The sequence below is a fragment of the Python bivittatus genome, unplaced genomic scaffold, assembly GCF_059951505.1.
Source record: "Python bivittatus isolate LINGU-HERP-01145 unplaced genomic scaffold, Pbiv_v1 ctg000530_np1212, whole genome shotgun sequence".
In the NCBI taxonomy this organism is placed as follows: Eukaryota; Metazoa; Chordata; class Lepidosauria; order Squamata; family Pythonidae; genus Python; species Python bivittatus.
Genome location: NW_028277085.1, coordinates 821,863 through 847,778, shown reverse-complemented (window position 1 = coordinate 847,778; position 25,916 = coordinate 821,863). Strand labels below are relative to the sequence as shown.

At 56.4% G+C, this 25,916-nt stretch overlaps 1 protein-coding gene across 3 annotated transcripts; it reads right to left on the bottom strand.

Annotated features, from left to right (window-relative positions):
* Positions 1 to 157: 157 nt before the first annotated feature.
* On the bottom strand, positions 158 to 25,789 carry DAPK2 (death associated protein kinase 2). Of its 3 annotated transcripts, XM_088148274.1 has the most exons (10): positions 25,651 to 25,789; positions 19,972 to 20,056; positions 11,167 to 11,388; positions 9,435 to 9,573; positions 8,140 to 8,269; positions 6,891 to 6,939; positions 6,651 to 6,677; positions 4,563 to 4,715; positions 3,925 to 3,970; positions 158 to 2,620 (listed from the first exon to the last, which is right to left on the bottom strand). In XM_088148274.1, exons 2-10 carry the CDS (start codon positions 20,046 to 20,048, stop codon positions 1,979 to 1,981), a joined length of 1,485 nt encoding a protein of 494 aa, XP_088004400.1. In that variant the 5' UTR covers positions 20,049 to 20,056; positions 25,651 to 25,789; the 3' UTR covers positions 158 to 1,978. The 3 variants fall into 3 exon arrangements, with proteins under 3 accessions (XP_088004400.1, XP_007424466.1, XP_088004399.1); XM_007424404.4 differs by lacking the exon at positions 25,651 to 25,789; XM_088148273.1 differs by lacking the exons at positions 6,651 to 6,677; positions 25,651 to 25,789.
* Positions 25,790 to 25,916: the final 127 nt, after the last annotated feature.

Below are 25,916 nucleotides of genomic sequence, written 5' to 3'. Positions count from 1 at the left end.
CCCAGTGGGAGTTCCTGGCATCTCCGTTTCTGTTTCTGGCTGCTGCGTCTCAGGTCCTTACCTTCCACCGCCTCCTGGCGTACTGCTTTTTGAAGTTTTCCAAGTTAACGACCGATTCCCGCCTTACCATGGCCTGGCGGTTGTCCATGGGCTGGGAGACAAGAGGTGACAAGATGAGGCACAGCGTTCCTTGGCCCACCAAGCAGAAATAGCACGGCTTGGCCCTGGTTCACGCGTAAACAGCCTGGAAACGGCCTGGCTTTTTTCTTAATCTCGGCTTCCTTGTTCACCTGCTTTCTCCCTGGGTTTTCCTACACAGGCGTTAAATTTTAGTCTGCAAGCTCCTTAGAGGAGGACCCATCTCCTTGTTTTTGTGACATGCTGGGCACACTAAATGCCCTCTATAAAATTACAATACTACCGTCACCATGCCCTAACAGTCCTACAGATGCAAACGTTTCGCCACTGAAATATGAGCCTATAGTTTCAGGGATATACCTTTTAGATGAGGAAAAACCACAGGCAGCTGACCAAGATGCTCTCTGAAATATTTATTTATTTGCTGTGCTTTTGTTCATTTATTTACCATATTTATCTGCTGCCCAACTCCAGAAGACTTTGGATGGTTTACACACATTAAAAGGTAATACAAGACTAGGTTGAAAACTAGCTTCAGTCCCAGGGAGAAATTTGCTTCAGTTCAAGGCCTGAGAAGATCCAGAGAACATCGGAAGATCTCAGGAGGCCCTCTACTGCAACTGAGCTTCCTTCTGTAGCTTTCCTGGGAAGGGTGTAACTTCTGCAGTCTAGAAGGTGAATGTGGGACTGAGGGGAAGACAGCTCACTAAGCAGCTGGTGTCTGGACTCCCCCCCCCATTTTATTCCAACCTCAGTTCCTCCTTTCTCCGCAAAAGGTCCCCTCTTCCTTTCCATGCAGTGCAAAACTGCGGTTCACCTCCTTCATCAAGTAGTTCCTGAGCATTGCAGGTCATGCTATGGCTGACCTGGGAGGAAACTAATTTCTAAGTAACTGCTAGTCTCCCCAAGAAACAAGGACAAAGTGGAATTCCCCACAACACGCAAGAACATCCTGCAGGGTGTTTGAACAAAAGGTATGCCTAGAAACCACACTGTATTAAACAAATATTTATTGGGTCTTGATCTCTCAGATCAGTTAACGAGCTGGCAAAGTGGACGCTATCTGAACAAGATCAGCAAACCAGAAACGCATCTTCCATGTCACCTCCCTCTTTCATTTTTTAATCATCTGCATAAGAAAATTAGTTCTCTCGTTCCTGAGAGATTTGATGTCTTAACTGGGCTGAGATGGTTTGTTTATTTGGAGTGAGACGAATGTCCAGGCTGAAGGCCCCGCCTTACGCAGCGCGTCTGAGGAGGTATGGATCTGTGCAGATTTGTTCAGAACCCTCCGTTTATTCTCGGACGCATTCACAAGACCTGCTTTCAGCCAGAACGCTTTGCAGGGCAGTAGGCTGCACATCTGGCTCCATCATTATTAAAAATAAAGCAAAAGAAAATCAATGCCTCTTTATTGCTGCAGCCTAGCAATAAATAAAAGCTTTTAAGGACGCTGGTCCACAATCAAGTATTGAGGAGGTCTTCTGCTGCGAAGGTAAGCTAAGGCCATCTTTCAAAGGATAAAAATAGGGCAGGCTTTAAAAAAAAGGCAAAGCTCGCCTTCTTAGAAATTCAGTGGGATCCACCCGTGACAGGCAACATCCACAGCCCCAAGGCGTCTCCGCTGTGACATATTTTCACGGAGACACATAAAAATACAAGGGTAACAAGTGTCTGTCGAATAACCTTTGCTCAAAGATAAACAAACCAAAGATGTCAGTTTAGCATGCAGGCCTCCTGAATGAGAGCAAGCGCCTGTCAAGACCATTCCTCGCCAATTCAGACTGAAACAGGCGGCATAAATATAAACACTTCGATCCGAATGGCATTTTCAGCACCATCACTGACTCGGTTTTGTAATGCCCAGGTTTAAGGCTGCCAGGAATTCTTCACAGCACGATCTGTTTAGCAGCTCCATAAGAGAGTCGTTGATGTCCTTGCGGACGACGCAGCCGAAGTTTGCCGGCGCGTGGCCCTCGGCCCGGCCCTCCGGCCAAAAGCTGCCCGTTAAGTCTTGCATCCACCTGAGCTCTTCCGACAGCTCCTTGCTCAGCAATTCGTAGTGCGACTGCAGGTCGGTATACTTCCCTGTGACCCCAGCAAGGTTGGCCCCCACTGCCTGGACGTCATCTTTCAGATGCTTCTTCAGGGAGTCGATCTTGCGATACTCGTACTTCAGCTGGGAAAGCTCATGCTTCACGTTTTCATGCTCTTCCTTGTACCAAGCTTCTTTCTCGTTGTAGATGGAAACCAGGGTGTCAATGTCCTCCTGCAAGGAATCGTGGGACACGGCCAGGGCGCCGAAGCTCTTCTCCATCCCAGAGACCTCCTCCACCAGGTGGGCAAAGCGTTCAAAGGTGACGTAGGTGTTGTTTGGAGGCATGCTCGAGTGGCTTTTGATGGTGTACTCCCTCAGCCACTTGGTCTTCAGTGGCCTGTTCTCAGCCCGCTTGCTGTCCTGGGCTTTTGTGCCTTCTTTGGACTGGAGAGAAGCCGGGAGGATTGCGATTTACCAAGAGCATCTCACCAAAAGGTGCCAAAGACATCACCATATCAACATCACCACACCAGGATGCAAGCACACACATGCGCAGGGTGCCAGGAGCAAACACAAGTCCTTTCTCCTCTTCCTGCCTTTGAGGCTTTTCTTGCAAAATGTTTGTGAAACAAGAGCACTCCCACAAGGAAAACAGCCCCACTGCACGCTGACATCAGCTGCGTCACACAACACTCAGCTGACCTTTGGTTAGCCCACGTGAGCATCTACGGAGCTGAAGTGTAGGAAAAGTTAAATTCTGGCACTCCAGTTCCGAGAGCCCCGAAAAAGAAAACGCACCTGCCTGTCATACATTGGATGCCCAACACGGTGAATTTTGATCTTTGTGCCAACTCATTTCATGGATATCCAAAAATAAAATATAATTTCCCTACTTTTCAATGATACCGAAGTGAATTCTGATCTTTACAGGTACGTGACGGTCAGCATTGACAAGAATTTGATCTTTGCTCATTGGTCTGGCTTTTTCAAAATTCACCTGTGAAAGTTGACACCAAGGCATTCCTCTAGCTTTTCCATGCAAGACCCAAGGAAGGGGTATGATCCAGGAGACAGCTGCTGCTCCTCCTCCTCCTCCTCCTCGGAAAGTTGCACTTACAAGCATCAGGGTGACCTTTCCTTCCTTCCTTCCTTCCTTCCTTCCTTCCTTCCTTCCTTCCTTCCTTCCTTCCTTCCTTCCTTCCTTCCTTCCTTCCTTCCTTCCTTCCTTCCTTTTTTTTAAGCTACCACTGATTTCGAGAAAGGCAGGGTGGAAGGGCTTTGCATTCAACGAGACCCAGCCAAGCCACGCTGAAGTAACCGACTGCATTTTCCCATGCCAACAGCAGAGTGGGAGACGGACACCTCAGTGGGTCCCAGGACAGAAAATTGTATCTCACGCATGGAATCCTTTCCTCATATGTCCAAGAGAAGAAATGTTTGTGGTCTTTTTTGGAAAACTATTCCTGATTATTTTACTTTATTCCTTTTCTCTGAGGAGAAACCGAGAAAAAGTTTGGCCAGAATTTGTATTGGGAGAACGACAATAAACAGAAGGGCTGTCCAGAGAGCATCTCATTGACGAGCATGCTGCTGAGCTACGAACATCAGGTATTTGAGCATAAAACCGGGTGGAGTGGGGCCTTCAACTGCCAGAACAGGGAGTGCCATACAAAGTTCTGTCCAACTTCCCCAGAAAGTGGATGTCCTTCTCCCGTATACTGTGAAAAGGCCGCTTCTTCGTGACTTACCGTGATCCAGGGATGCCTGAGCGCTTCCTGGATTGTAAGTCGTTTCCTAAAAAGGAAGAAACACCTCAGTGAACACTCCTCATGGGAAGGAACGGCTGGTCACAAGTATGTTTCAGCTGCATTATGCAGGGATGACACACTCACTCCATTCCATCTATGGAAAGATCTTAAATGAGAGTCATCTGTGGCCTCGCTGTCCTTAAACAGAGGGAGCCCAGGAAGCGCAAGGTGGTGCTGGAACTCCTTGGACTTTATCCACAATGAATTCCGATAAATGCACCTTCTACGCTTACCCCCAAGAGGCATGTCTGAGACCTACAAAGGTGCTCTCAGGAAACTCATTATTAGATTAGGAGGGCTGGAAGGGCATCCCATAAATGCAAATTTGTTCATTCTTTGAAGTTCTCCCAGTGCTTCATTAGGCACAGCCCTTCAGCCCTGTGCCCTGTGGCAGCTAAGCCAAATTACACCGACCTGAAATAAGCGCTCCCCTCTCCTATAAGCCCCTCTTAGGCATCTTTGAAGCCAACAAAGGTTTTCCAGCTTCTTCAGAGAGCCAGTGATCATCTAGGCACCTTCTGGGCTAGACGCAGGATCCTCAACACTGGCCAACTTCTGGCAAGTCCCTCGGGACGTACCGTGTATCTTTCACCAGAAGTTTCCGGATAAAATCCTTTGCCAGGTCACTGGTGTGGCTGAAGAATTCTTCATCAAATTCATAGTTGACTGCAGTAATATTAGCCAGGGTCTCCTGCTTGGTCTCTCCAAGGAAGGGGGAAGCACCACTGAGCCTGCACAGGAAATTGGGGGTGGGGGGAGAGGAAGGAAGGAAGGAAGGAAGGAAGGAAGGAAGGAAGGAAGGAAGGAAGGAAGGAAGGAAGGAAGGAAGGAAGGAAGGAAGGAAGGAAACGTTTCTAAATGGAGCAGCCAGAGCATCAGGGGTGGATTTGGGAGGGCCAATGAAGATGGGAGATAGGAGACTCTGAACACCATGGGGAGACCCCACAGGGAAGTGTCCTGTGCAAACCTTGTTGAAAACAGAGAGAAGGTTGTGTGTTGTGTGTTGCCTAGGAGGGCTCTCTGGTAGCCCGGTAGTCACAAGGAAGGAAGGAAGCCTCTGCATCCTCTTTTTTTAGCCCCCAGCCCAGATCTCAGCGGGAAGCCTTTATTTAGCCTGGAAAAGATTCTCTGAGATGCCCTTCGCTGGAGGGAGCGCCTCCTGTTTACCTCTGAAAGAGAAAGCCCTTCCTTGCCAGCTTCCAAACAGAAACGCTGAGTCAGGAACTCCGGATATGAGCAAATGAGGCCCCAGAGCCAAGGACAGGAACTGCTCCTCCCTTAAGGAGGACCCTAGTGTCCCCCTCTTCAGGGTTTGCTCCGTGGCTGGGAAACGTTCCACGGTTTCTGGTCCACAGCACTGAAAAGAAGCCCCAGTTATTTGGTGGCTGAGGGCACCAATGGCTGGTCTTGGTTGGCTTTGGCTTAGTAGAGCCTGGGAACCAGAACAGGATGATCAACTGGGCAAGGCTGAAGGTGCCAAATCAGCCTTGACTCAAGCATGACTCCTGGGGAATCCATGGACCATCTTTTTCTTTGGCAACAACTTTGGTTTGTGACTGGCTTCTCCAACTTCCTGGCCTTATCTCCAGCCCCGGGATTTCTCCACTAAGCTCGTCTCCCAGCTAAGCAGTCGTTAGGTCTGACCCTCCCAGCTTTCCGCAGGTGAGCCAAGGCCCTGGCGATAGTTAGGGAAGAACAGCTGCCCCAGTCTGCCCAAGCATCCTGCAGAACCCAGGAGGGTCCCACCAGCATTTGCCTCCTTTGCGGTGGCCAGAGCAGAAGAGTTTGATGGCCAAGCAGGTCTGGGCCCCTTTTCCTGCCTCTGTAGGAATTTGGGCATGCACAACAGAAGCAAGGAAGAGGGAGCAACTGGAGCCTGCTGGGGGGGAGGATCCATGCCAGGAACCCCCAGACCCACCCTCCCTTAATGGTCATCAGAAGCCAGAATTCCCTTCCACTCCGTTGCAGCCTCCCGAACACCATGGACAGCTCCACACTGCCACCTAGTGAGCCGCCTGCGCAACTGTTCCCGGGACTTCTCGACGGCCTTGCACGCTCACTCCTCTTCCCGGCTTTTTGCTGGGCGAACTGGGATCTGAGCAGAAGCTGGGCAACCTCCTTCATGGAGCATCTTCTCTCTCCCCCTGCCCAAGGATGCCTGTGGGGCCAGCAAGGACTTCTCCGCGCACTCCTCTATCTGCTTGCTTTCCGCCACCTTCCTAGCCTGATAGATTTTTTTTAATTGCAACAATTAATTTTAGGCACCTCCATCCAATTTGCATGGTACTCCGTTACCGCCACACTCTCTTTCTTCTGTTTTGCAGCCCAATTTCTGTAGCGTCTCTCCCATCGCACTCCCCATCATTCCCTCCTGTGCGCAGGGCGTTAAGGGTGCGAGAAATCCCTTTTGAGCTTATGTGAAACATCTTTCTCAGCAGGGGCTGGGGGAATTGGGCCCACCTCCCCCTTTGCCACAAGCTACCTTGTACAAGTTTCTATCTGTCAGTCTAACGAATCTTACAGGGTTGTTGCAAGGATAAAATGAGAAAGGGGCAGCACTGATTGCACCTTGAACGAGGTGGAGGAATGTGGGATTGAAAATACCCAAGGAACAGATAAACATAAATAGGTGGATAAACAAAGGGAACTAATATTCCAGTACTTACAATATATAAGTGATGACTCCAATGCTCCTGGGGGGGGGGGGAAACAGCAAATTAGTTGTGTTTGCTGATTGGGTTTTTTTTAAAAGCTAATCCAGAACACACAAGTTAGGCAAGCGCAAAGGAACGCCAGACTTCCAGATGTGCTGGGCCAGCCCCCACACTTCCCCCCAGCCCAGCTGAAGGGCACCAGGTTAGGGGAGGCGGACAGACTGAGTGCAAACGGAAGCAGAAAATACTCACCACAAATCAGCCGCCAGCCCGAGCGGCTCGTAATTCACTATTTCTGGAGCTGGAAGGGGAGAGTTGATGGCAAGGTCAGGGAGACAAAGAACTCCGGCAAGGACGCAGAGGGCCCCCAGGCCTGAGGGCACCTCCAGGGCGCCTCTCATGTCATGGTCTTCTGCTTTCCCTCTCCCTCCACCATCCCACAGGCCCCAGAGCATGAAACATTTCAGGGAGTAGCCCTTTCTCTTGGGAGGAGGGCCCTGGAGGCAAACGTGGAGTTGATTTACAAAGATGCAGGGCGACCCTAACTGAACTCCCCTGGCAACGCCTCACAAGGCTAGAGAGAGGTGGTTCCCCATAAGGGGCTTTCCAGCAAAGCGATGGTTTGTACCCTTTTCTCAGAAACAAACAAAGTCCTGTGTGACAGCCTCCTCAGCTGGGAAGCGGAAAAAGGATGCTAGTCAGGAGCAATGCAGCACCACGAGCCCAGCCAGAGGGGCAAGCCACATCCCATTCACATACATACATACATACATTCATACACAAACAACAAGAACTGGCTGCCAACTGCTAAGGAAACATTCAGCAGCCGTTCTGCTCGTGCAGGTCTCCCGGCTAAACCCCGGCACCAAGGTACAGTGAAGCCGTGGTGCAGGAATAACCGTGAGGAGCAGGAGGAAGAGCCGCAGCCGAGGCAGCGGTCAGAGACCAGAAGTCAGTCCGGGGCAGAACCGTAATCCGATGAGGCGTCTCAGACGAGACCCTCCCTAGTTCTCATGAAGATAAAGGGAGGGAGGGGGAGGCACATTCAGGCTTGCAAGATCCTGTTCCTATAACCTTATAATAAAGGTCGTATTAGCCCTCATGGCTTTGGTTTCCTAGTCGGATCTGCCTCGAGGGGCCGACACCCGGGAAGACTGCCGAGAGGGCTCAGAAATGGTTGCCTTATAAGCAGGTGGAAGAAAAGCACGGCTTGACAGGTCACGTCACTCTTGACGTATGAAAGACTGCCCCACCCCAACCCAAAGCCTTCCAGACCTGTTAGATGACAGCACCCATCATCCTCACTGGGATGGAAATCACGCTCATGGCACACATCGGCAGGGCCACGGACTGAGAAGGCCTGCCGCCCTGGTCCCTGCATGAGTTTGGGGATGCGCTATCGCCCCTCTTCTCAAGACCAAGACTGGCTGCTGGCGAGGACGGGGCGCTCGGCCTCGGCTGAGGAAGCCACACGAGTAACGGCGAAAGGACGCCGACTTACCTACGAATTCTGGCGTCCCAAAAATATTTTTGAACTCCACTCCCTCTTCTATTTCATGGGCCAGACCAAAGTCGATCAGTTTGATGTGCGGGATGGGAAGGTTCTTGTCAAGCAGCATAATATTTTCAGGCTTCGGGATGGGAAAGACCAGAGAAGAGAGGACCATCAGCCTTCAGGCTGAACTCGGGAAGGGACAGACACTCTGGAGCGCCTGCAGGGAAGGGGAGCCAGGCCCGAGCCCTGACCTAGGCCCAACGGCAGCCCAGGGCAAGCAAAGGTGGGTTAAGCCATGGCATGGGATTCTGCAGCCCCCTGGCCCAGGGAATAGCAAAGTGTATGCAAAACCTGGCAGAGACCCACAACGGTTTCTGCTATGCAGGCAGGAGGACCACAGTCACCTCTGCAAGCATCTCCAGGGCGCTGCCAAAGGAGCAGCTCTTGGGAAGTGCCAGCGGCGCTGGGGTGAGTTGGCCACGGAGCCCGGCCTCTTCCAGCCCCTCTGGTTCTTTGCCAAAAGACCTGCCAGGTTGGGAATGAGACCCGTCCCCAGAGCAGAAGGAGGGCTCTTCCGGCTGAGACTTGGGTGTTGGGGCTGCAACTTGGGAGGATATTTGATACAAACTCAAATTCTGTTGGAGGGAAGGAGGGGCCTCTAGTAGCTGGGGGAAATACCCAAAGTCCTCTTTCCTGGCTACCAGATACGCACATACCTCCAGCTAATGGGCAGACCAAAGTTCCTTTCAAGAAAAAAGAAAATAAATCCTCCCTCACTTTTCTTTATCGCCAACGTCTGGAAATATGACCTCTTTCTGAGTTATGTTGCCGTTCCCCTTTCTGTGCACTGAAACATCTCCGAGCTACTGGCAAAACCCACGAAGGCCAGGAGCATACCTGAAAGTTAAATCCTGCCTTTGCCAGCCCCACAACTGGTCTTTGAGGGTCTTTGAGGGTCAATTGGATTGCAGGCCCAGTTCAGAAGAGGAGCAGGACCGAATTCTAATAATCTTCTGTAGGCAAAATCCATAGATTTCTTGGCTTGGAAGGTCTTTAGGTACCCTTCAAAGTATGATGAAGCCTCAGGGGTGAAGGTCATGAGCTACAAACTAGTCAAGCCAGAGTGTTCTGTGTGGCCCATGACATTTACCTGGAGGCAAGCTGATTTGGTTGGAAGGGCCTTTTTCTTCAGCATCCATCCCGTTGGCCAACAGGCATCGTCACCTGAAGCCCAGAGATGGGGCCAGGATGAGGCCCCTCTGCCCACCCTCAAAGTGGCTTTAGCTGCAGCTGCTCCTCACCTTTAAATCAAAATGGGCGATCTTCCTGGTGTGCAGGTAGTTGACCCCGTCCAGGATCTGCTTAATGAACCGCGTGGCTTCTTCCTCACTCAGCGACTCCTTCTGGGCCAGGAAATCAAAAAGTTCTCCTCCAGATACTCTGTGAAATAAGAGGAGGAAATGGAGGAGGTCTCCGTTGATTTGCCAACCACGTCCATTGCCTATCTGACAACCCAAGCTCTCCGGGTGAACTTCAACCCGAATGAAATAACACTATAAACACGAGAAGAACCGCTCTGATAAAAACCTTGACTGTGGGAAGGAGAACCGCAAGGTTCGTCTTCTCTTCCCTGGGTTAGAAGATGCCCTGCGATGAGCCGTCCTCATGAAAGCGCCCAGAAGCGTTTGGAGATGGCTTCCCTTTCGGCAAACTGCTGCTGCCCACGAAGAGGCTCATCCTTTCACTGACTTGATCTGTGCTGTTCCACAGAGAAGGCTCGAGCCGCGAGCCTCAGAATCCCCTTCCCTTCCTCAGCTGAGCCCAGCCTCCCCACCGGCCCGTCTGGAGGCGCCGGACTTCATCCTCTCCTCGGCCACGAGGTTCCTCCTGACCCCCGCCCCCGGCCTGGCCCCCTGCCCGTGAGAACCGAGTCCCTCGAAGGACACCACTTCCTTCCTCAAAGTCAGACGTTTGTTTTATGGTCTGGTTTGAGGCTTGGGCTGTTTTCCGACCCGCCGTGCCGCCTGAGAAATGAACTAATTCTACAACAATTCCGAGTCTCTCTCTTAGTCACAGAACCACCGAGGAAAATATAAGCGCGCAAAAACGTTGCTGCCTGAAGCAGGACCGGGCTCTGCGACCGAACTACAGTTGCGACACCACGCACAACTTTACTTTGCATTCTGTCAGAACCCAGCAGTAACGGTGACACGGAAACTGGGAGGGAGGGATTTAGGCTGAGCTTAAGCTCGCGAAGCTTACTGCAGGGTGGTGCTCGGCGTCAACCCAGCCTTCCAGAGATCTTCCCTGGGCATTTCGGGGCCGGAAGGGCCAAGTCACTTGGAGCTTTGCACGGCTGGATGGGTAACGTTGCATCTGTTTCTAGCTGGCGCTCATAGCTTTGGCTCCTGAGAACTCGCCATTTGGGAAAGTCTGTTTCGGTCCTCAGCAGCTTTGTTCGCGTGCAAATATTGTTCACCTCGTGTAAAAGGGGCTTTAGAAATAAGCAAGGAACGGTGCACATGTGCTATTATTATGCACGGGGACCTAGATTAAGTCACGTCGTGGTTTGGGCTGCACGCAGCCATCTGGTTTGACATGCCCTGACTTCAGCGAGTCGGGTTTAAGCGGGCTGTGGCTTAGTGCCCTGTGCATGTGAATGGGGAAGAATTCTACAAGCAGAGCGAAAACCTCAACGGGCCCGCAGCCCTATTAACATTTATTTTAGGCAACCGAGGCAGCAGAGACCCAGAATCGACTCATTATCTAGAGATTTCCCAGCCATACGTTGATGAAACGTATCAGTGTTTCCCAACCTCGGCCACTTTAAGAGGTCTGGACTTCAACTCCCAGAATTCCCCAGCCAGCCAGCTGGCCGGCTGGGGAATTCTGGGAGTTGAGGTCCAGACCTCTTAAAGTGGCCGAGGCTGGGAAACCCTGAAAGGGACGACAAAGACCAGAAGCGTTACTTTTAACGCGCTCGCCCTTTCCCCGAGATAAACCTGATGGCCGCCGCCTGACCCTCCTACTCACAGCTCCAGGATCAGGACCACGTCGGTTTTGTTCTCGTACACCTCGTGCAGCTGGACGATGTTGGTGTGCAGGATCCGCTGCAGGATGTTCACCTCCCGCTCGATCTCCTCGCGCCGGACCCCGCGACGGCTGGCCCGGCTCTGGCGCTTCTTGATGAACTTGGCCGCGTAGTCCAGCCCCGTGGCCTTCTCCCGGCATCTCTTCACAATGGCAAACTGCCCGCTGCAAACCAAGCGGGGCGGGACGGGAGTGAATCCGAGCGAGGAACCGGCACTCAGGTCGCCGGATGTCCCCCGTCCCCTTCCGGCAGAGGCACAGGAAACACCTGGACGATGGCTGGGCCAGGTGGATCGCTCCAGCACGGAGGAAGGAGCGTTTGTCATTCCAGAGTACACGCTGCCCGGCTTTGGCGTTCACCAGAGCCCTCCCCAGAGAGGGTCCCTCCCGTTCCAGAAAGTATTTTCTTTCCTTTTTATTCTCCCAGGCTTTTGAATGTTGCTTTTTCCCTGAATGGTTTTAATCGGCTGTGCTATCTTTTGGTTTGGTTCTTCTGCTGGCACGATTCTGCCTTTCCCTGTTCACGCTCCAATTGAAAAGGACCCTGAAAACGTGTCGGGGGGGCAGGGCAGAAGCATGGAAAACAAACCCAAACAAATCTGAACCGACGACTGGAAGAACGAACCCCCGTCAGGCACGAACTATGAGTCCACGGGGCATTTCTTGGGCGTCTGCAGGCCAAGGGCCTCTGCAACACCGTACAAGGCTAGAGGGTGGCCATTCTGCCGGACCGGCCAGCTGGCCTGGACCACTGAGTTGCAAGGTTACTCATCGGTCATTCGTTTCAGGGTTTCCTCCAGAGGTCAGAAGCAGGAAACTCGGAGACCAGATGAGTAAACGCTGCGGCCTGAAGCGGGGCAGGGCAAGGCCTCCTCAAGGCGCGCTTCCCTTCCAGGTGTGAGGAAATGTGCCTCCAGGGGCCTCCTTGCAGGAAGCCGGAAGGTGGTCCTCTGAAGCTCAAACGGAGCGCCACTCGAACACGGACCTGGTGGCGGAAGAGGGAAGCCGCAGCTGTGCAAATCCTCCCTCAAATCCTTTCCGAGGATGGGCCCCAGAGGAGGAGCGGCTGGGAGAAAGCACGAGGCCTCCCTCTGCCGCGCGAGATGGGCCCCCGGGCGCTAACTCCCACCGGGATTTCTTTCTTGGGGGGGAATTCCGCCTTCCTAGCTGCAAGCCAGCGAGGCAGCCGGGCCACTCCCGCTTGCCCCGAGCCACAGGAGCAGCAGACTCAGCCACTCCGGGGTCCCTTCGCAGGAAGGCATTTGCAAAGGGCCCGAGACTCGCCAGCCGAAGGGCGTGAGGAAGCAGCCGGCGCAGGTTCAAAAGGAAGGAGAGGGGTAATTTTGGGCCCCTGCTTGTTGGGGGGCAGCCAACTTCATTTTGTCCCCTGGAAGAAAAGACAAGTGGGGCTTCACCCTCCTGCTCGGTCAGCAGCCGCCTGGCTTCAGTCCCGGAGAAGCCCCCTTGCCCTCGAACACAGCCAGCCTGCGAACCTGGGGGCACCCACCCAGTTCAGCCCCCCCCCCCCCGGGCCCTGCTGCCTTTGGCTCTGCTCTACCTAATGGAGGAGCCGGCGGGAGCTGCCCACAGTTCCTCTCAGAAACTTGTCTCGCCCTCAGAGCCGCAAGCAGAAAACCTGCTCCCAAAGAAGACGATGCGCTGCTACTTCTCCATGCCCGGGGGCTGGCAGAGGCCCTTCCGTTTTTCACTTCTTTCCGCCTAGTGCAGAAACACCGTCTCAGCCTCGGGCACTCAGTGGCAGCAGCAGCCAGGCCCACCCTGGCTTCTCCCCCGCAGAACACTCAAGCCCGTTCCAAGAAGCTCGCAGCGGGGACCCTCCCTCTTTTATGGGGCCCCTACAGTTACGGGATGAGCGCGCAGAAGCCCCCACTGTGCCACACGGACTGCAATTAGCTCTCCCTCACACACACCCATGAACTAAGCCCAGTCTGGTGCCCCTCACACGACCTCTGGACGCTCGCCAATCCAGCGGCAAGGCTTTCCCCAGACCTCCCGCGCCCCGAAGTGCCAGAGCCCTCCGGCTCACTGCAGCTCTGCGCCTGCCGAGAAGGCTGATGAACACAAGCAGGGGGTCAGGGCCCTCAGGGCCTCTCTGTGGCGGGGCTGGGAAGCTGGCAAAACCAGCAAGGAGACCGCTGATTCCTCCAAGGCCGGGCCCCGAGGCCCTTCTCCCATGGAGGGCTGCCTGGACCCAAAGGCCTCCCTCCGAGGTCCTTCTTGGAACACCCCGAGGTGCCAGGAGCATCTGGTGCCCACTGAGTGGATAGTGGGGTGACGCAGCCGAGACATCAGATGGCGCCGGACTTTGTGGTCCTGGGAATAAGCGGTTGGGGAGGGGGGCTTTTTCTCACTCCAAATGTTGTCTGAAACTTAGGGAACTTCAGATTTCTCGATATTTAAGGCCCAGGGTTGCAATCCCATCTGTTGGAAAAGGGATATTTGGATAATGGGGGGGGGGGCGCTGGCAGGAGAGAACACTCGCAGGTTGTGTGCCAGGCCATCTAAACATCAGTGTCACATCACATGCTGGGGATGACGGGCAGCGGGTATTTTTGGATGCGCCTTAAGAGCCCTGAGGCTGAGCAGAGGCAGCTGTTCGGACTGGGGAGGGAAAAAGCCCGCCCGGGTGTGCAAAGGCAATTCTTAGCCTAAAAGCAGAGAGGGAAGGTATGGCAGGAGAGAAGCCGGGGCGGGGGCTCCTCTAGCGGCGCTGCAGCCGGATTCCGCTGCGCCAGTCCAGAGCCACCCAAGAGCCCAGGAGCGACAGGCCAGAGAGGAGGGCGGCTGACCAGCTGCCTGCCCGTTTACACTGAGTGGGTGCGCTCAACCAGGGCAGCATTCACGTGCTGCAAAACAGCCTTCTTTGCCCACCTATGCCAGTTGGGGACGATGGGACCTATTATCCAACCCAGTCGGAGGCCGCCAGGTTAGAGGCGGCCAGTTCAGGAGACGACAGTGGTCTAATGCCTCACAGCAAGCCATAAAGGGGCAGGCTTTGAAGGAGGGGACTGTGCGCGAGATGGAGCCCGGAGGCTTGGAAACCACCACGGGCAGCCGTGTGAACCCGGTAAAAGAGCCGTATTGCTTTTCTTTCAAAATGTCACACAGGCCTCCAACAGCAGGTTTGTCCTGGGGAGTCTGTTATGGTAAACCTGTTTGTGCTGCTCCTCCGTCCAACATAACGGGGCCACCAAAGTCCACGCCCGAATCAGTTGGTCACTCACTAAAGTGAGGCTGCTGCATCGTCCCCCCCCACCGCCACTCAGCCCGGGGCCGTCAGTTCAATCCCGGCTTACAGGGTCGGAGTCCCTGGGCTAAGTAGTCCCCAGACTTCGTGGCTCACAGCCACGGTTTCCTCGACCACCGTTTCTTGAGTCACCTGCAGTCAGACTGGGTTAGCCAACAGTTAAGCTCGACCTTCTCAGAGGCCGGGCAGCCTATTTCCCACCAGGCCTTTCTAAGCTCTGGGCAAGGGGGCAGCATGGCAGGTGGACAGCCGATCACGGACCCTCTTCTCCTGCCCCCCCCCCCAGCTTCACACTGGTCTTGGCTGCCTCTCCTTGAGGGCTATGCTTAAGCAAGCCAGCATCGATCTCCCCGTGCCAGAGATGTGCCACTCGGCTAAAGATAGAAAGTGAGTCGGAGCAGCTATGCCTGGAATGGGAGGCAGCCGGGCGGGCGGCCGGGTGGGACGCCCCTCGCAGGATCCAAGAGAGGGGACTCGTGGGCAACGATCTGGCACCGGGGGAAGCGGAAGGCTGGTCACGCTGGGAAAGCCGCAGCGGGATTGCGGAAGGCGGCTGAGTCGACCAGCAACGTGACAAAGGACGGGCAGAATCCGAGGCCAGAGAACAACTTCAAAGAAAGGGGCCACAGCCTTTGGAGGGACTGGAATCAAGGAAGCCACCTGCCCCGGTTTGGGACTATGGGATCTGGAGTCCAAACCCGGTGGCGGATGGACCTTCTGGCCATTTCCCTTTCGGCAGCCCCACAAGCCACGCAGAGGCCCAAGACCATGTAGCCAAACCGCCACCCTTCAGCACCCTGGCAAAGCCCTTTCGAGGAAGCTCCTGAACTGCTGGGGAGGGCACGGCTAATCCAGCTGCCAGTGGGGCATTTTGCTGGGCTCCATGTGGCTCCGCACCCTTGCAAGGGCAAAGGAAGGGGGTGCCCCTGAAGTACCCCTGCCCCATCGCTCTCCTTGAAGCAGCTCCCTCGCAGAGGCGTTTCCCTGCCAAGCGGCCCTTCTGGTTGCCAGTGACCCACAAGCAAGCTCAGAATGTTGGGGGGGGGATTCAGCTACAACCGGCTAGGTGAACCTCCTGCCTTTCCTTCATCTTATCTCCTTAAGAACAACCCTGTGAGGTGGGATGGGCTAAGAATCAGAGGGCAAGAGGTCCCAAGTCACCCGTGGACTTGCCTTGAACTTGAGGCCCCAGCCACTTCCAGTCGAAGGCCTTCACCCCAATGCCCACTGGCCAGGATCCTTTGCATGTTAGAAGTAAGAGGGAGAAATGCCCAGCAAGGTTCAACAGCCTCTTCTTGGGATTGCAGGCAGATGCCCGTAAAGAGCAAAAGCCGTGTGCCAAAGAGCCTCCACCGGGAGCATGCGCTTATGCTCACGGGAGCAAACTTCCAGTGCAAGTCGGGACTTGATGCTCTTGGCGTCTCTTGAACTCAGGCCCGCTTCCTCGCTCATGGGGAGGGTGCTCATTCCTGGCTGAGGGCAACCGGCCCAGCAGACGCCCCTCGCAATGCCCCGCCTTTCTCGGCCCCTCCGGCCATTCCTGGACCAGGGCCATTTCGCAGCTCTGCAGCTGCCTCCTGCTCCCAACCCTCCACGCGCAGCGACAGGCAGGCTCCGTCTTCACTGGGAACCGACCCTGCTGGGTCGAGAGGGTTGGGCTGTGCCCCCTGCGACTCCCTGGGTTTCTCACAAATTGGAGTCTCGCAAGGCAAGGAAGGCAGCCCAGAGCCCCCGGGAACCCTCACGCTTTCCTCCTGCGGCCAGCCGCGGCCTCTTCCCTTCCTGATACAGATTGAGAGAGAAGAGCGCGGGGGCAGGGGGCTCTTTTTTTTAGTTCATTCATTGGCACAGAGGCTTGCCACAATGGCCCTCTTTGTGGCCAAGACAGACTGGCTTCCAAAGAGAAAAGGACAGCTCTGGGAACAATGGAGACCCCACCCGGCGCAGCACAGCAGCTCCTGGCGAGGCTGGTGAGCTTTTCATGGGCAAAACGCGCAGGCGACAGTCCCACTCAGATCTCCAGAGGAACAAGGGCATAAATGCAGATGTCCAGCTGGGGTGAGCAACACTGACTCACCATGATGCCCTTCTGAGTCTGCTCCCTCTCTGGCCATCTCCCTACCAGGCGCCGGGCGCCAAAACACGTTCCAACTGTTTCTGTCAATCTGCTCTTTGCCCCAGATCCACACGTGCTGCGAAGGAAGGGGGAGCACAGACGCCTTTGGCCCTCAGACAAGCTTTCTTCCCGTGACTGTCCAGTCCCAGACCTCGCCAGTTGCTAACTAGCTCCCTTTGGTGGCCTTGCCACCCTTCAGGTTTGTGGGGGCTGCACCCCGGAGTCAGCGGCAGGCGGGGGCTTGGAATCTCAGCTGGGATGAGATGGGGAAACCACAGCCCCCACCCCCCCACCCAGATCACTTCCATCCACCTTCAGCATTCCTGTGGAAATCAGTCCGCTTGACCTACGGCCCAGCTGTTGTTTGGTGTGACACAAAACTCATCCCAGGTGCTCCTGTTTCACCTGTGCGCCAAATTCCTCATTCACCTCCACTTTTGCCAAAGCCACTCTTGTCTGGGATCCTGATGCGAGGAAGCCGTAGTCTGGACTGGCCTCCTTTGGCTGCAGCAAAAGGAGAAGTGGCTGCGTGAGGGGTGGGTGGGTGGGTGCTTGAGCCCGAGGGCCATCGCTACAGTGCCAGAGGAAAACGCCAAACCGGGTGCCAGGTGGTGCTTCTTCAGAACCAGCCCCTTGCCTCTCCAGCCGCCACGGTTTTCACCATGAGAGCCTCAGAAACCAGGATCTTCGGGTTGGTTCTTAATCTGGCAATGGGGGGCAATGAGAACTGCAGTCCAATCGCATCTGGGAGGTGCCAAGCAGAGGAGGCCCGCTTGGGGAGCTGTGACTACTCCCTGGTTATCAGTTCTCTTTACCCCAATAGGCACGGAGCCATTGGGCACTGCCAGGGACTTCCTTCCCGCTGCCCGGCTCTGTACTCGGGAGCTGGCTAACGCCCAAGGTGGCCTCCTGCCTTATCTCCTCCTCCCTTATTTCTGCTTTTACTTTGGCGGGTTGACCTTCACCCCCCTTGCTGGCCACATCCTTGACTGGGGCTCCGAGGGCCTTCCTGGCGTCCTGAGGAAGGCAGCTGACAGATTTATGGGCTTCCCCTGCAGGTGACTTGATCAAGAGGCCACCACCTTTTCTTGGTGGGGCAATGGGGCTGAGCGGTGAGAGGATCTGCCCCTCCATGATCCTCCCAAAGCAATCACACCCTCCCAACTCATTGATTATTCACCATGATCCATGATGCCAAGGGCAGAAGAGCCTGTGCACTTTCCAACCTCCAACCATTCTTCATGAGGCAAGAGGGTTAGAAACGCATCTCAGGGGAAGAACTGTGGCAGGTGGGTAAGTCACTGCTGATCCCTCATTTTTGGAAATATAAAGTCCGGCCATTAATTTCAAGAAGGTGAGCTGGACAGGCAGGTGGGCACAGTCCCTCCACCTTCTGGGGCGAGTGGCCCTCCCCAGCCTCACGGCCCCAGACGTGGTGGGACTATGATCAAGTCCAGGGCACATTGCCGAAGCCAAGCAGGTTTTACGCCGTGAGCACGCCCAGGCACTCCCGTCTGTGCCACCTCCTCAGTCCCAAAAGCAGGGCACAAAGGTTAGCCAAAGACATGAAGCCCAGCTTAGGGGGCTGCTAGTCGGGGCGATGAGGTGGTGGCATCTCATTAACAGTCTACCACAGATGGCGTCAAAATGTCTGAGCTGGTCCCACTATGACAAGTCCGATCCTGTCCCCCCAAAAAGTATCTCTTCTTCTGAGTTAGGATCACTTTGCCAAACGTTTGTAGCAAAGGCTTCCACAACGCTGACACACTCACCTTCTGCCTGCAAACAACAACCTGGAACCGGTCCAAAATGAAGCACGAAGTTGCTCTGAATGGCTGAATAGAGCAACGGCGTCCCGCCGGCCGGGGCTCTAGGACCGTTTTAGCTAACAAGTTACGAGCGCTGCGGATCTCCGACCACACAGCGCGAGCATCAGCAGCCGCTTCGGGCCCAGGAGGAGCGTGTGCTCCTGTGAAGGCTGCCAAATCTCAGCTCGCCACCGGCTCACAGCACTAGGGTTGCATCTGAGCATCCCTGGAGGGACCACAGTTCTAAGCGGTGCCACCCAGGACAGCCCCAGCCCCCTCCCTGCGTTTGCTCCGGATCTCCAGAAGTCCCGCAGGGGACGAGCCGGTGTTTCCAAAACAGGAGCACCGTGCCAGAATCGACCATTCCAAAAACATTTGGGCTCAGGAAGTTACGCGACTGGAACAAGCTTTTGATTCACGCAGTGAGCGGCTTCCTCTTTCCATCGCTTGGCAAGACAAACATGAAGCCGGCAGGAGCGAGAAGAGGCCCCGACCGCCCAGGTGCCCAGGCCAATTTTGGACCAGAAGCACTGGCCAGCCACTGCCCCGGAGGAAGGATCTCCGAAAACGGGCGGAGGGAGGTGGGCAGGCGGAAGCCCGTCCTCGGGATGCCCCGTGGGCTGGCAGGTTGGGCTTGGCAGTCCCATGCCAGGCAGGTCCTCTGGCAGAGCCGGTTCTGAAGCCTCCGAGCCGACGACGCCTCCCTTTCTGGGTGCGAAGGAGCAAGACGGGCAGGACAGTTGGCCCACTTTCTAACCCCATCAGCTGCTTGGTGAAAACCTGTTTCTTTTATGCAAGAGACACGTCTCCGGGAGGGAACTTGACGATCCTTCGCTTGCCAGACACAGTTGTCACCAACTGGAATTGCTGAAAATCTGGTGGGAAAAGGCCTGTGCAAAGCTCTCTTGGCGGACCCGAGAGGTAGGCAAGCCAGTGCTTGCCCTGCCGCTCACGGAGACCTCAAGGGGCAAGGGGCACGGCAGAGGCCCTGAGGCGGCTGCGCCAGGACAAGGTGCCCGCAAGCCTCTTATCTGAGGCTGGGGATCTCCCGTGATGCCATCGGGGCTCAGGCGCCAGAGAGGTGCCTTCGGACCCCAAAGGTAAGAGTGCTCCTGGGAGTCAGGTTCACCCAAGGAGAAAACTCTTTGCCGCTCTTTGTCGTAGCAAGCCCAAGTGTTCAGGCTCGCAGAGCCGCCACGTTCAGGCTAGCATATGTTCAGGCTCGTGCATTTGTATTTCATAATTATTTCAACCCCCCACCCCCTAAACCCGTTGAAATATCAGGCAAGACTTCAGCAAGACTGACATCACTTCTTCACCCCAACTTTTTGCACTCTAAAAGCTTTCTAAATACACCAGCCAGCATTTAACAAAGACAAGAATTTATTCTCCCTTTAATTTAGGAGCCAAGGTGTTGATCTACCAGGCAACTGAAAAGCCCACCACGGGGGCATTTCTATAGTGGCGGAACACCAATAGCTCGGAGGTCAGCACAGCAACCAGACCGAGGCTAAAGGCTGGATCTGGATCTGGTAGAAGAGGAAGTTCAAGCTTACCTGCCCAGCTCCTCCCCGATTTCATACAGGTCCTCGACCTTTTGTTGTTTAAACACGGCCATTCCTGGACTCTTCATTGAGCAAGCTGGGAAAGGAAACCAAAGAAGACTTTGTTTTTTCCTTCCTTCCTTTCTTCCACCCTAACCCTAACCATTCAACATGACGACGATGCTTCCTTAGAACCGAACTGACTATCTTCAGTTATTCTTTGCTACATCAAAGTGTTGAGGAAAAGGATCCAGGTGGTGAGGAACCTTTCCTATCTTGTCTGCGACTCGGAACCTCCCTGGCTCGGAGGCCGGCCGGGATCGCCCTGTCCCAGGCCCCCAGGAGCCGGGCTGCCTGGGGGTGACTCACTTCTGCTCAGCTCCTGAGAGGGCCAGGAGAGGATTGCGCCTGTCGCATCTGTGCCAGCCTCACCCTGAAAGCAACACTTTGAACCTGTGCCGCTTTTCCTTGGGGAGTCAGATTCACCCTCCTCCCTGCTGATTTGGGGCAGCCAAGCGCGCGGAGCCTCAGGATGGCTGACCCTGTCTTCTAGAGAGGGACGAGGGTGCGAGAAAAACAGGGCTCTCCCCTACAACGCTTTTGCGCATCATGCAGCCCCTTCGCAGGGCTAGGACAGGAGGGCCCCCCAGGAGCTTCGTAAGGCGGATGCAGAACTTCAGCCGCCCTGCTCCCAGCCGGTGGCCGGCTGGGGTCTGAGGGAATCTTTTGTGCCACGGTGGTTGAATAAGCCACAGGCTGGCTTTGCACGCTGTGTCTGAGCCCACCCCCCGGGCCTGGAGAACTCTGCTGGATAGTTCTGGCTGAGTGGGGAATCCAGCCACGATGTCTTCGTTGGGAGACAAGGGTTAAAAGTGCGGATCAGCACGACAGGGCAACCGTGGCCTGCCTTACGCTTCACAGGCACTTGTTGGCACGTGGGCTAACCCAGCAGAGGGTGCCCCGTGGCTTGGCCTGGTGTCCAACGGCTGCTGGTGGGTCCGGGGCGGAACGCTAAAGCCGAGGTCAGGGGCAGGACCCCTCGCCCACCCTCGGTACAACCCACTTCCTTTCCCAAGACTCCCTAATCTGGCATCTAACCCCGGAGCTCCTCGTTGCCAGAATAAGCTGCAGCCAAGCTCCTTACGGCTTTCCCAGCCGAGAAGCTGCCATGATGCTAGGAAGGAAACTCTTTCCAGGAAGGGAGCTGGACGGACAGGAACTTCAGAAGCTGCTCCCCAGAGGCTGAAAAAGGCCAGACCCACAAAATAGAATGGGCGGTACATTTTCCTGGGGCACCCCTTGGAGTTTTCTAATGAGAGAGAAACTTCCTTCCTGAGCCTCAGTTTTCACCCCTGTAAAATGGGGATAATCCGAGAGGCCTGTTTGAAGGCGGCCTGTTTGAAGGCGCCCTGTCTGAGGTGGAAGAGAGGGAGGGCAGGGCAGGGCAGGGCAGGGCAGGGCCCACACCTGGCTGCTCGGGGGACCGTGCTTCTCGGCAGCCAGGTGTAGCCACAGGGGCGTCTAGCCGTGTTGGGGGAGCAGGGTCCCAAAAGTCCAGGTGGCAACTGCCCTCTGTCTTACGCCTGCTTCTTTCATTCCGGCCCCCCGCTGGCTCCCTCTCTCGAAGGGCGCCCGAGGCAGCCTAGAAGGACGTCGGCTGGAGGCAGAGCAGCCCTCCTGAGCCGGCTGGGCTTCTCAGGGTAGCCTGAAGGACAGACGCCCCTCTCCCCCGGCCTGGAGAGCGCTGGGGGCACGGAAATGCCGGACCTTCGGCTGCGGCATCTGGAAGCCCGGATGGGGATGAGACGAGGGAGCGCCTGGGGCCTCCACGGTGGGACGAGGCCCCCTCTGCGGGAGGAGCAGGGGGCTCCGAAGCGCAGCAGCCTCTCCACGTTGAAAGACACCCGCTGGCGTCAGAAGGGGGGAGGGAATGCATTCGGCAGCCCGGAGCCCGATTAATCCTGTTTGTCCTCATTGCAAAGGAAGTGGGAGCCAGCTGTCGAGGGAAGGCTGAAGACAGGCATGGGAGCGGGTCCTCGTGCCACGCCCTGTGCCACAAGGTGGTGTGTTTGTTTAGCGCTTAGCGCGTTGTGTGAACCTAGCCAAGTCTGGCTTATTCATCTGTTAAATAAACTGTGACTGCGCAGAGCATACAACCCTTTCTTCACCTGCCTACTTAAGGAGGGCGCCCAACTTATCCATGGGAAGATCGGATGGTCTGATCTGTTGGATCTCAACCCAAAAAAAAATCAGGACAAGAACTTTTGAACTGCCTTAAAAAGGGGGTTTGTTCTAATCTCCTTAAAATGCGGCTGCCCAACTATCTTGAAACACTGGCGGAATACCTGAGATTATCTCACTATTTGGTTGAACCAAAATGAAGTTACAGGCAGCAAAAGGGCCACTGAAAGCGAGGGACAAATTGGTTCTGAATTAGTTGAGAAAACGACCTAAAGGCGTCCAATGAGTAACAAAAGTAAAATTAAGGCGAATAGAGTAGCCCCACCCCACAAAAGAATTCAGATCAGCCCCAGGCAAGAACATCAACGGAACAGCATATTGGATTAGATGATGGGTGTTTGGAAGGTGCCCTTCGAAGTGGGCGGCCAGTTGGGCAAGAAGAGGGTGAAACTCCCATAAAGAAGACTTCAAAGGGAAATCCCTTTGGGTTGTGATTTTTCCCAGAAACTCTGCTACACAGGCACCAAAATTATCCTTCCTGAGACCTAACCACCTAGAAGACAAAGTTAGCGAGAACCTTATGGCCCCTTCAATATCAACCCATTTCACAGACGTCGGAAGAAGGTGGCTTCAGCCCACAAAATCCGTGCCAAATGAAATTAATTAGGTTTCAAGAGGCCGCAAGGCTGCAACAAATTTTTGAGCAGCCTTGCCAGTATTCAAGGGATTATTGCAAGTCAAGACATAATGAAATTAATAAACCACTTATGAGATCATCTCAGCTTAAGAAGAGGTGCCTGTTGAGACAAATAGCCTGAACAAGACGGATCAGCTCCCGCCCCGAGAACGCTTCCTGCCCCTTTGCCCAAAAGCTGCCTTTCCCCTTTTGCAGCCGCCATCCCCAAGAGCTCCCCAGGAGGGGGGAGTTGGGGGGAGCCTTCTCCTTCCTTTCCAGGCCTGTCCTTCCACAGGGGAGTCCCAGCCAAGAAGGGAAACAGAGCCAGAGCCAGAGCCAGAGCCAGAGCCAGAGCCAGAGCCAGAGCCAGAGCCAGAGCCAGAGCCAGAGCCAGCTCAGGGCGACCGTCCGTAACCTCCACTGTGAATTCACGAGTCAAGCTGGACGCGAGGCCCAGGCAGGAGCACAGGCCGGACCTCCAGTGGAAGCTCGTCTGGAGACTGCCAGGCTGCGGGGGCATCAGACCGTTTCCTTGATGTCCCCTGCCCAGGATGCTCGTGGCTCTAACGCAGAAAGCAAGAGCCTCAACAGGGGCCAGCAAGGAAGAGCCTTCTTTGCTGGCTGGAAGGATTGCGGCGCCAGCCCCTTCCCCTTTAAGCATGCTCAGCGGCTGAAGGTCAGCTCTGCCGCTAATTTGGGGCAAGAGAAACAGGCTAATTACCGCTGCAACGGGGACCCGGGGACTGACGGACCACGGGCAGCTGTGGGGTGAGGGGGGGAATAAGCCCCAGCCAGGAGATTTTGGTCTCCCATCACCATTTGAAACAGGGTGGGGGAGCCTCCTCGAGGGCAGCCAAGGCTGGGAAAGCCCGGGGGGAGGCCTCCCTTCAAAGGCCGACGTTCTTGCACCAGAAGTGCCAAGACAAGGATGCCCTCTACCCCTCCAGGGCAGACCGCAAAACCCTGTAAAATCACACTGTGAGACCCTGCAGCACGCTAAGCCTTCCAGGGGATCCTCAGTTCGGGCACAGGATGTTACCACAGCCGACCACAATTCACGGCTTCCGGCGTGGCCTGAGCCTGGCCGGTTAGGCCCAAGGTGGGAACGAAGTCCCAGCAGCTGTTTGGCAGCCTCTCCTCTGGGGGTGGGGTGGACAGAGGACTTCGCTGCCCTCTGTGAGGCTGCTCCAGGGGACTCCAGGGCAGATCGTCCCTCTCCCAGAGGGCCCCAGGAAGGGCTGGCAGGGCCGGGATTCCCAGCAGGGATTTCCTGCACCTCTCTGGCTCCCCGGATTCTTCGGAGGGAAGTCGGGGAGGCGTAAGGAGCAATGGGTGGGTCAGCTCCGTGGGTCAGCGGAGCCACAGGCCTCCTGGGGCGAAGGAGACAGGGCTGAGGAAGCCACAGGCCTGAAGGAGCCGCCCACCCATCCTCTCTTGGGGATCTGTCCTTGGACAAATGGCATTGCCTCAACCGCCCCTTCCTGCTCCCAAATTGCAACTGGAGGAAGCGGGGGACGCCGAGCGACGCCACTGGGGCCCTTCCTCTCTCTGGGACGACAGCCTGCTTCAAGGGGGGCTCCACAATCATCGTGGTTAAAGGCCCCCCCAGCAGGAGGAGGCGGCCCCGCGGCCCGAGGGAGACCCTTGAGAGCCGCCCTTCCCCCAGCAGAAGCCACTTCTTCCTCCTCCTCCTCCTCCGCTTGCTTTCTCCTAGCGCTGGTCCCCGAGAGTTTCGAGAGCTGCAAGCCGGTTGCAGCGGCTGCAGCCTCTGGGCCACGTTCACGCGAGTACCCTCAGCCCACAAGAGCTTCAGACGCCAGCAGGCCCTCGCGGAGGCCCACAAAACGAAACAGAAGCAATCCCGGCTCGTAGGAAACACCTGTAAACCCAACAGACGCACGCTGGCAAACTCTGGCTGGCTGGTCTCCCGTTCGGAGCGCCCCTGGGTCAGCCGTTTTGCCCCCGGAGGAGGCCGCATCTGTGGCGCAAAGCTCGGCGCTCCTTGGGCCACGAAGGCTCCTCGGGGCTCCTGCAGGCGCCGAGTCACGGCGTCAGGACACCGGGCTCCTCGGTCGGGCTTTGGGATCAGCCCGGCTTGGCATCAGGGAAGGCGCCAAGGAGCAGGCAGCCACCTGCTGGGGGTTGTTTCCCTTCTACCCCTGCAAGAGCCCCCCTCCCCTCCCCTCCCCTCCCCTCCCAACACAGCCTCCTGGAGAGCAGGACGCCCCCAGCCTCAGACCCAGCCCAGCAAGGGACGCAGACTTCCACTAGCTGAGCTGCATCGCCGGGTGGTGCTGGACCCGCTCTTCACGGGGCGGGGGCTGCCGGGGGTGTCGGGGCGACCGCCTCCGCCCAGGAGCGCCGGTGAGGAGGGGCCCTTCCGCGGGGCGCCGTAACGAGCGCAACCAGGGGCCCGAGCAGCAATTACGGGCAGAGCTGCGCCCCTTCGCCGCCTCGCCGGGGCATTCTCCGGGGCGCAGAAGCGGCCGGGCTCCGCGGCCCCGTCCCCCGCCGGGAGAGCGCCGCGTCCGCCGCCCAGACCGACCCGCGGCTCTCGGCAGCCCCGGCGGCGCAGCCCGGCTCGAGAGCTCGCCCGGCCGGCTCCCCCCGGCCTCGGAGAGCCGGAGCCGGGACCCGCCGAGGCGGCCCTCGCCCGCGCTCGCTCCCCAGACCCGCCCGCACCGCCCTCCCGCTGCCCACGCGGCCCCGGCTCCCGTCCTCCGCGGCCAAGCCGGCGGTCCTCCTGGGGCCGCGAAGGGAGCGCGGTGAGGCGAGGCGAGGCGAGGCGAGGCGAGGCGAGGCGGGCTCCGCTCAGCCCCGCCGCCCCTGCCTACCTGGCGCGCAGCGTTGCAGCCCCAGGGCGCCCGGAGCGGCGGCGGCGGCTCTCCCTGTCCCTCTCCCGCGACCCAGCGCTCGCCCCCGCCGCGCCCCGCCCCGCCTCGCCTGCCCTCCGCCGGCCGGTGCGGGGAGGAGCCGCGGGCCACCCCGGCGCGCGAGGGTCTGGGCGCCCCCTGCCGCCCCACCGCGGAACGGCCGGCGCAGCAGCCCCGGCGCTCGGGGCGGGGGCGCCGCGGCTCCCCTTCATTGCCGGCGGCTGCAG

Bases quoted from the DNA above. Each gene is read 5' to 3' on its own strand.
- DAPK2 (XM_088148274.1), bottom strand. From the start codon at position 20,048: ATGAAGAGTCCAGGAATGGCCGTGTTTAAACAACAAAAGGTCGAGGAC. The intron at 6,678-6,890 runs GTGAGTATTTTC...CCCCCCCCCCAG, and splicing joins GGGCTGGCGGCTGATTTGTG to GAGCATTGGAGTCATCACTT. The intron at 3,971-4,562 runs GTACGTCCCGAG...CTTCCTTTTTAG, and splicing joins CTTCTGGTGAAAGATACACG to GAAACGACTTACAATCCAGG.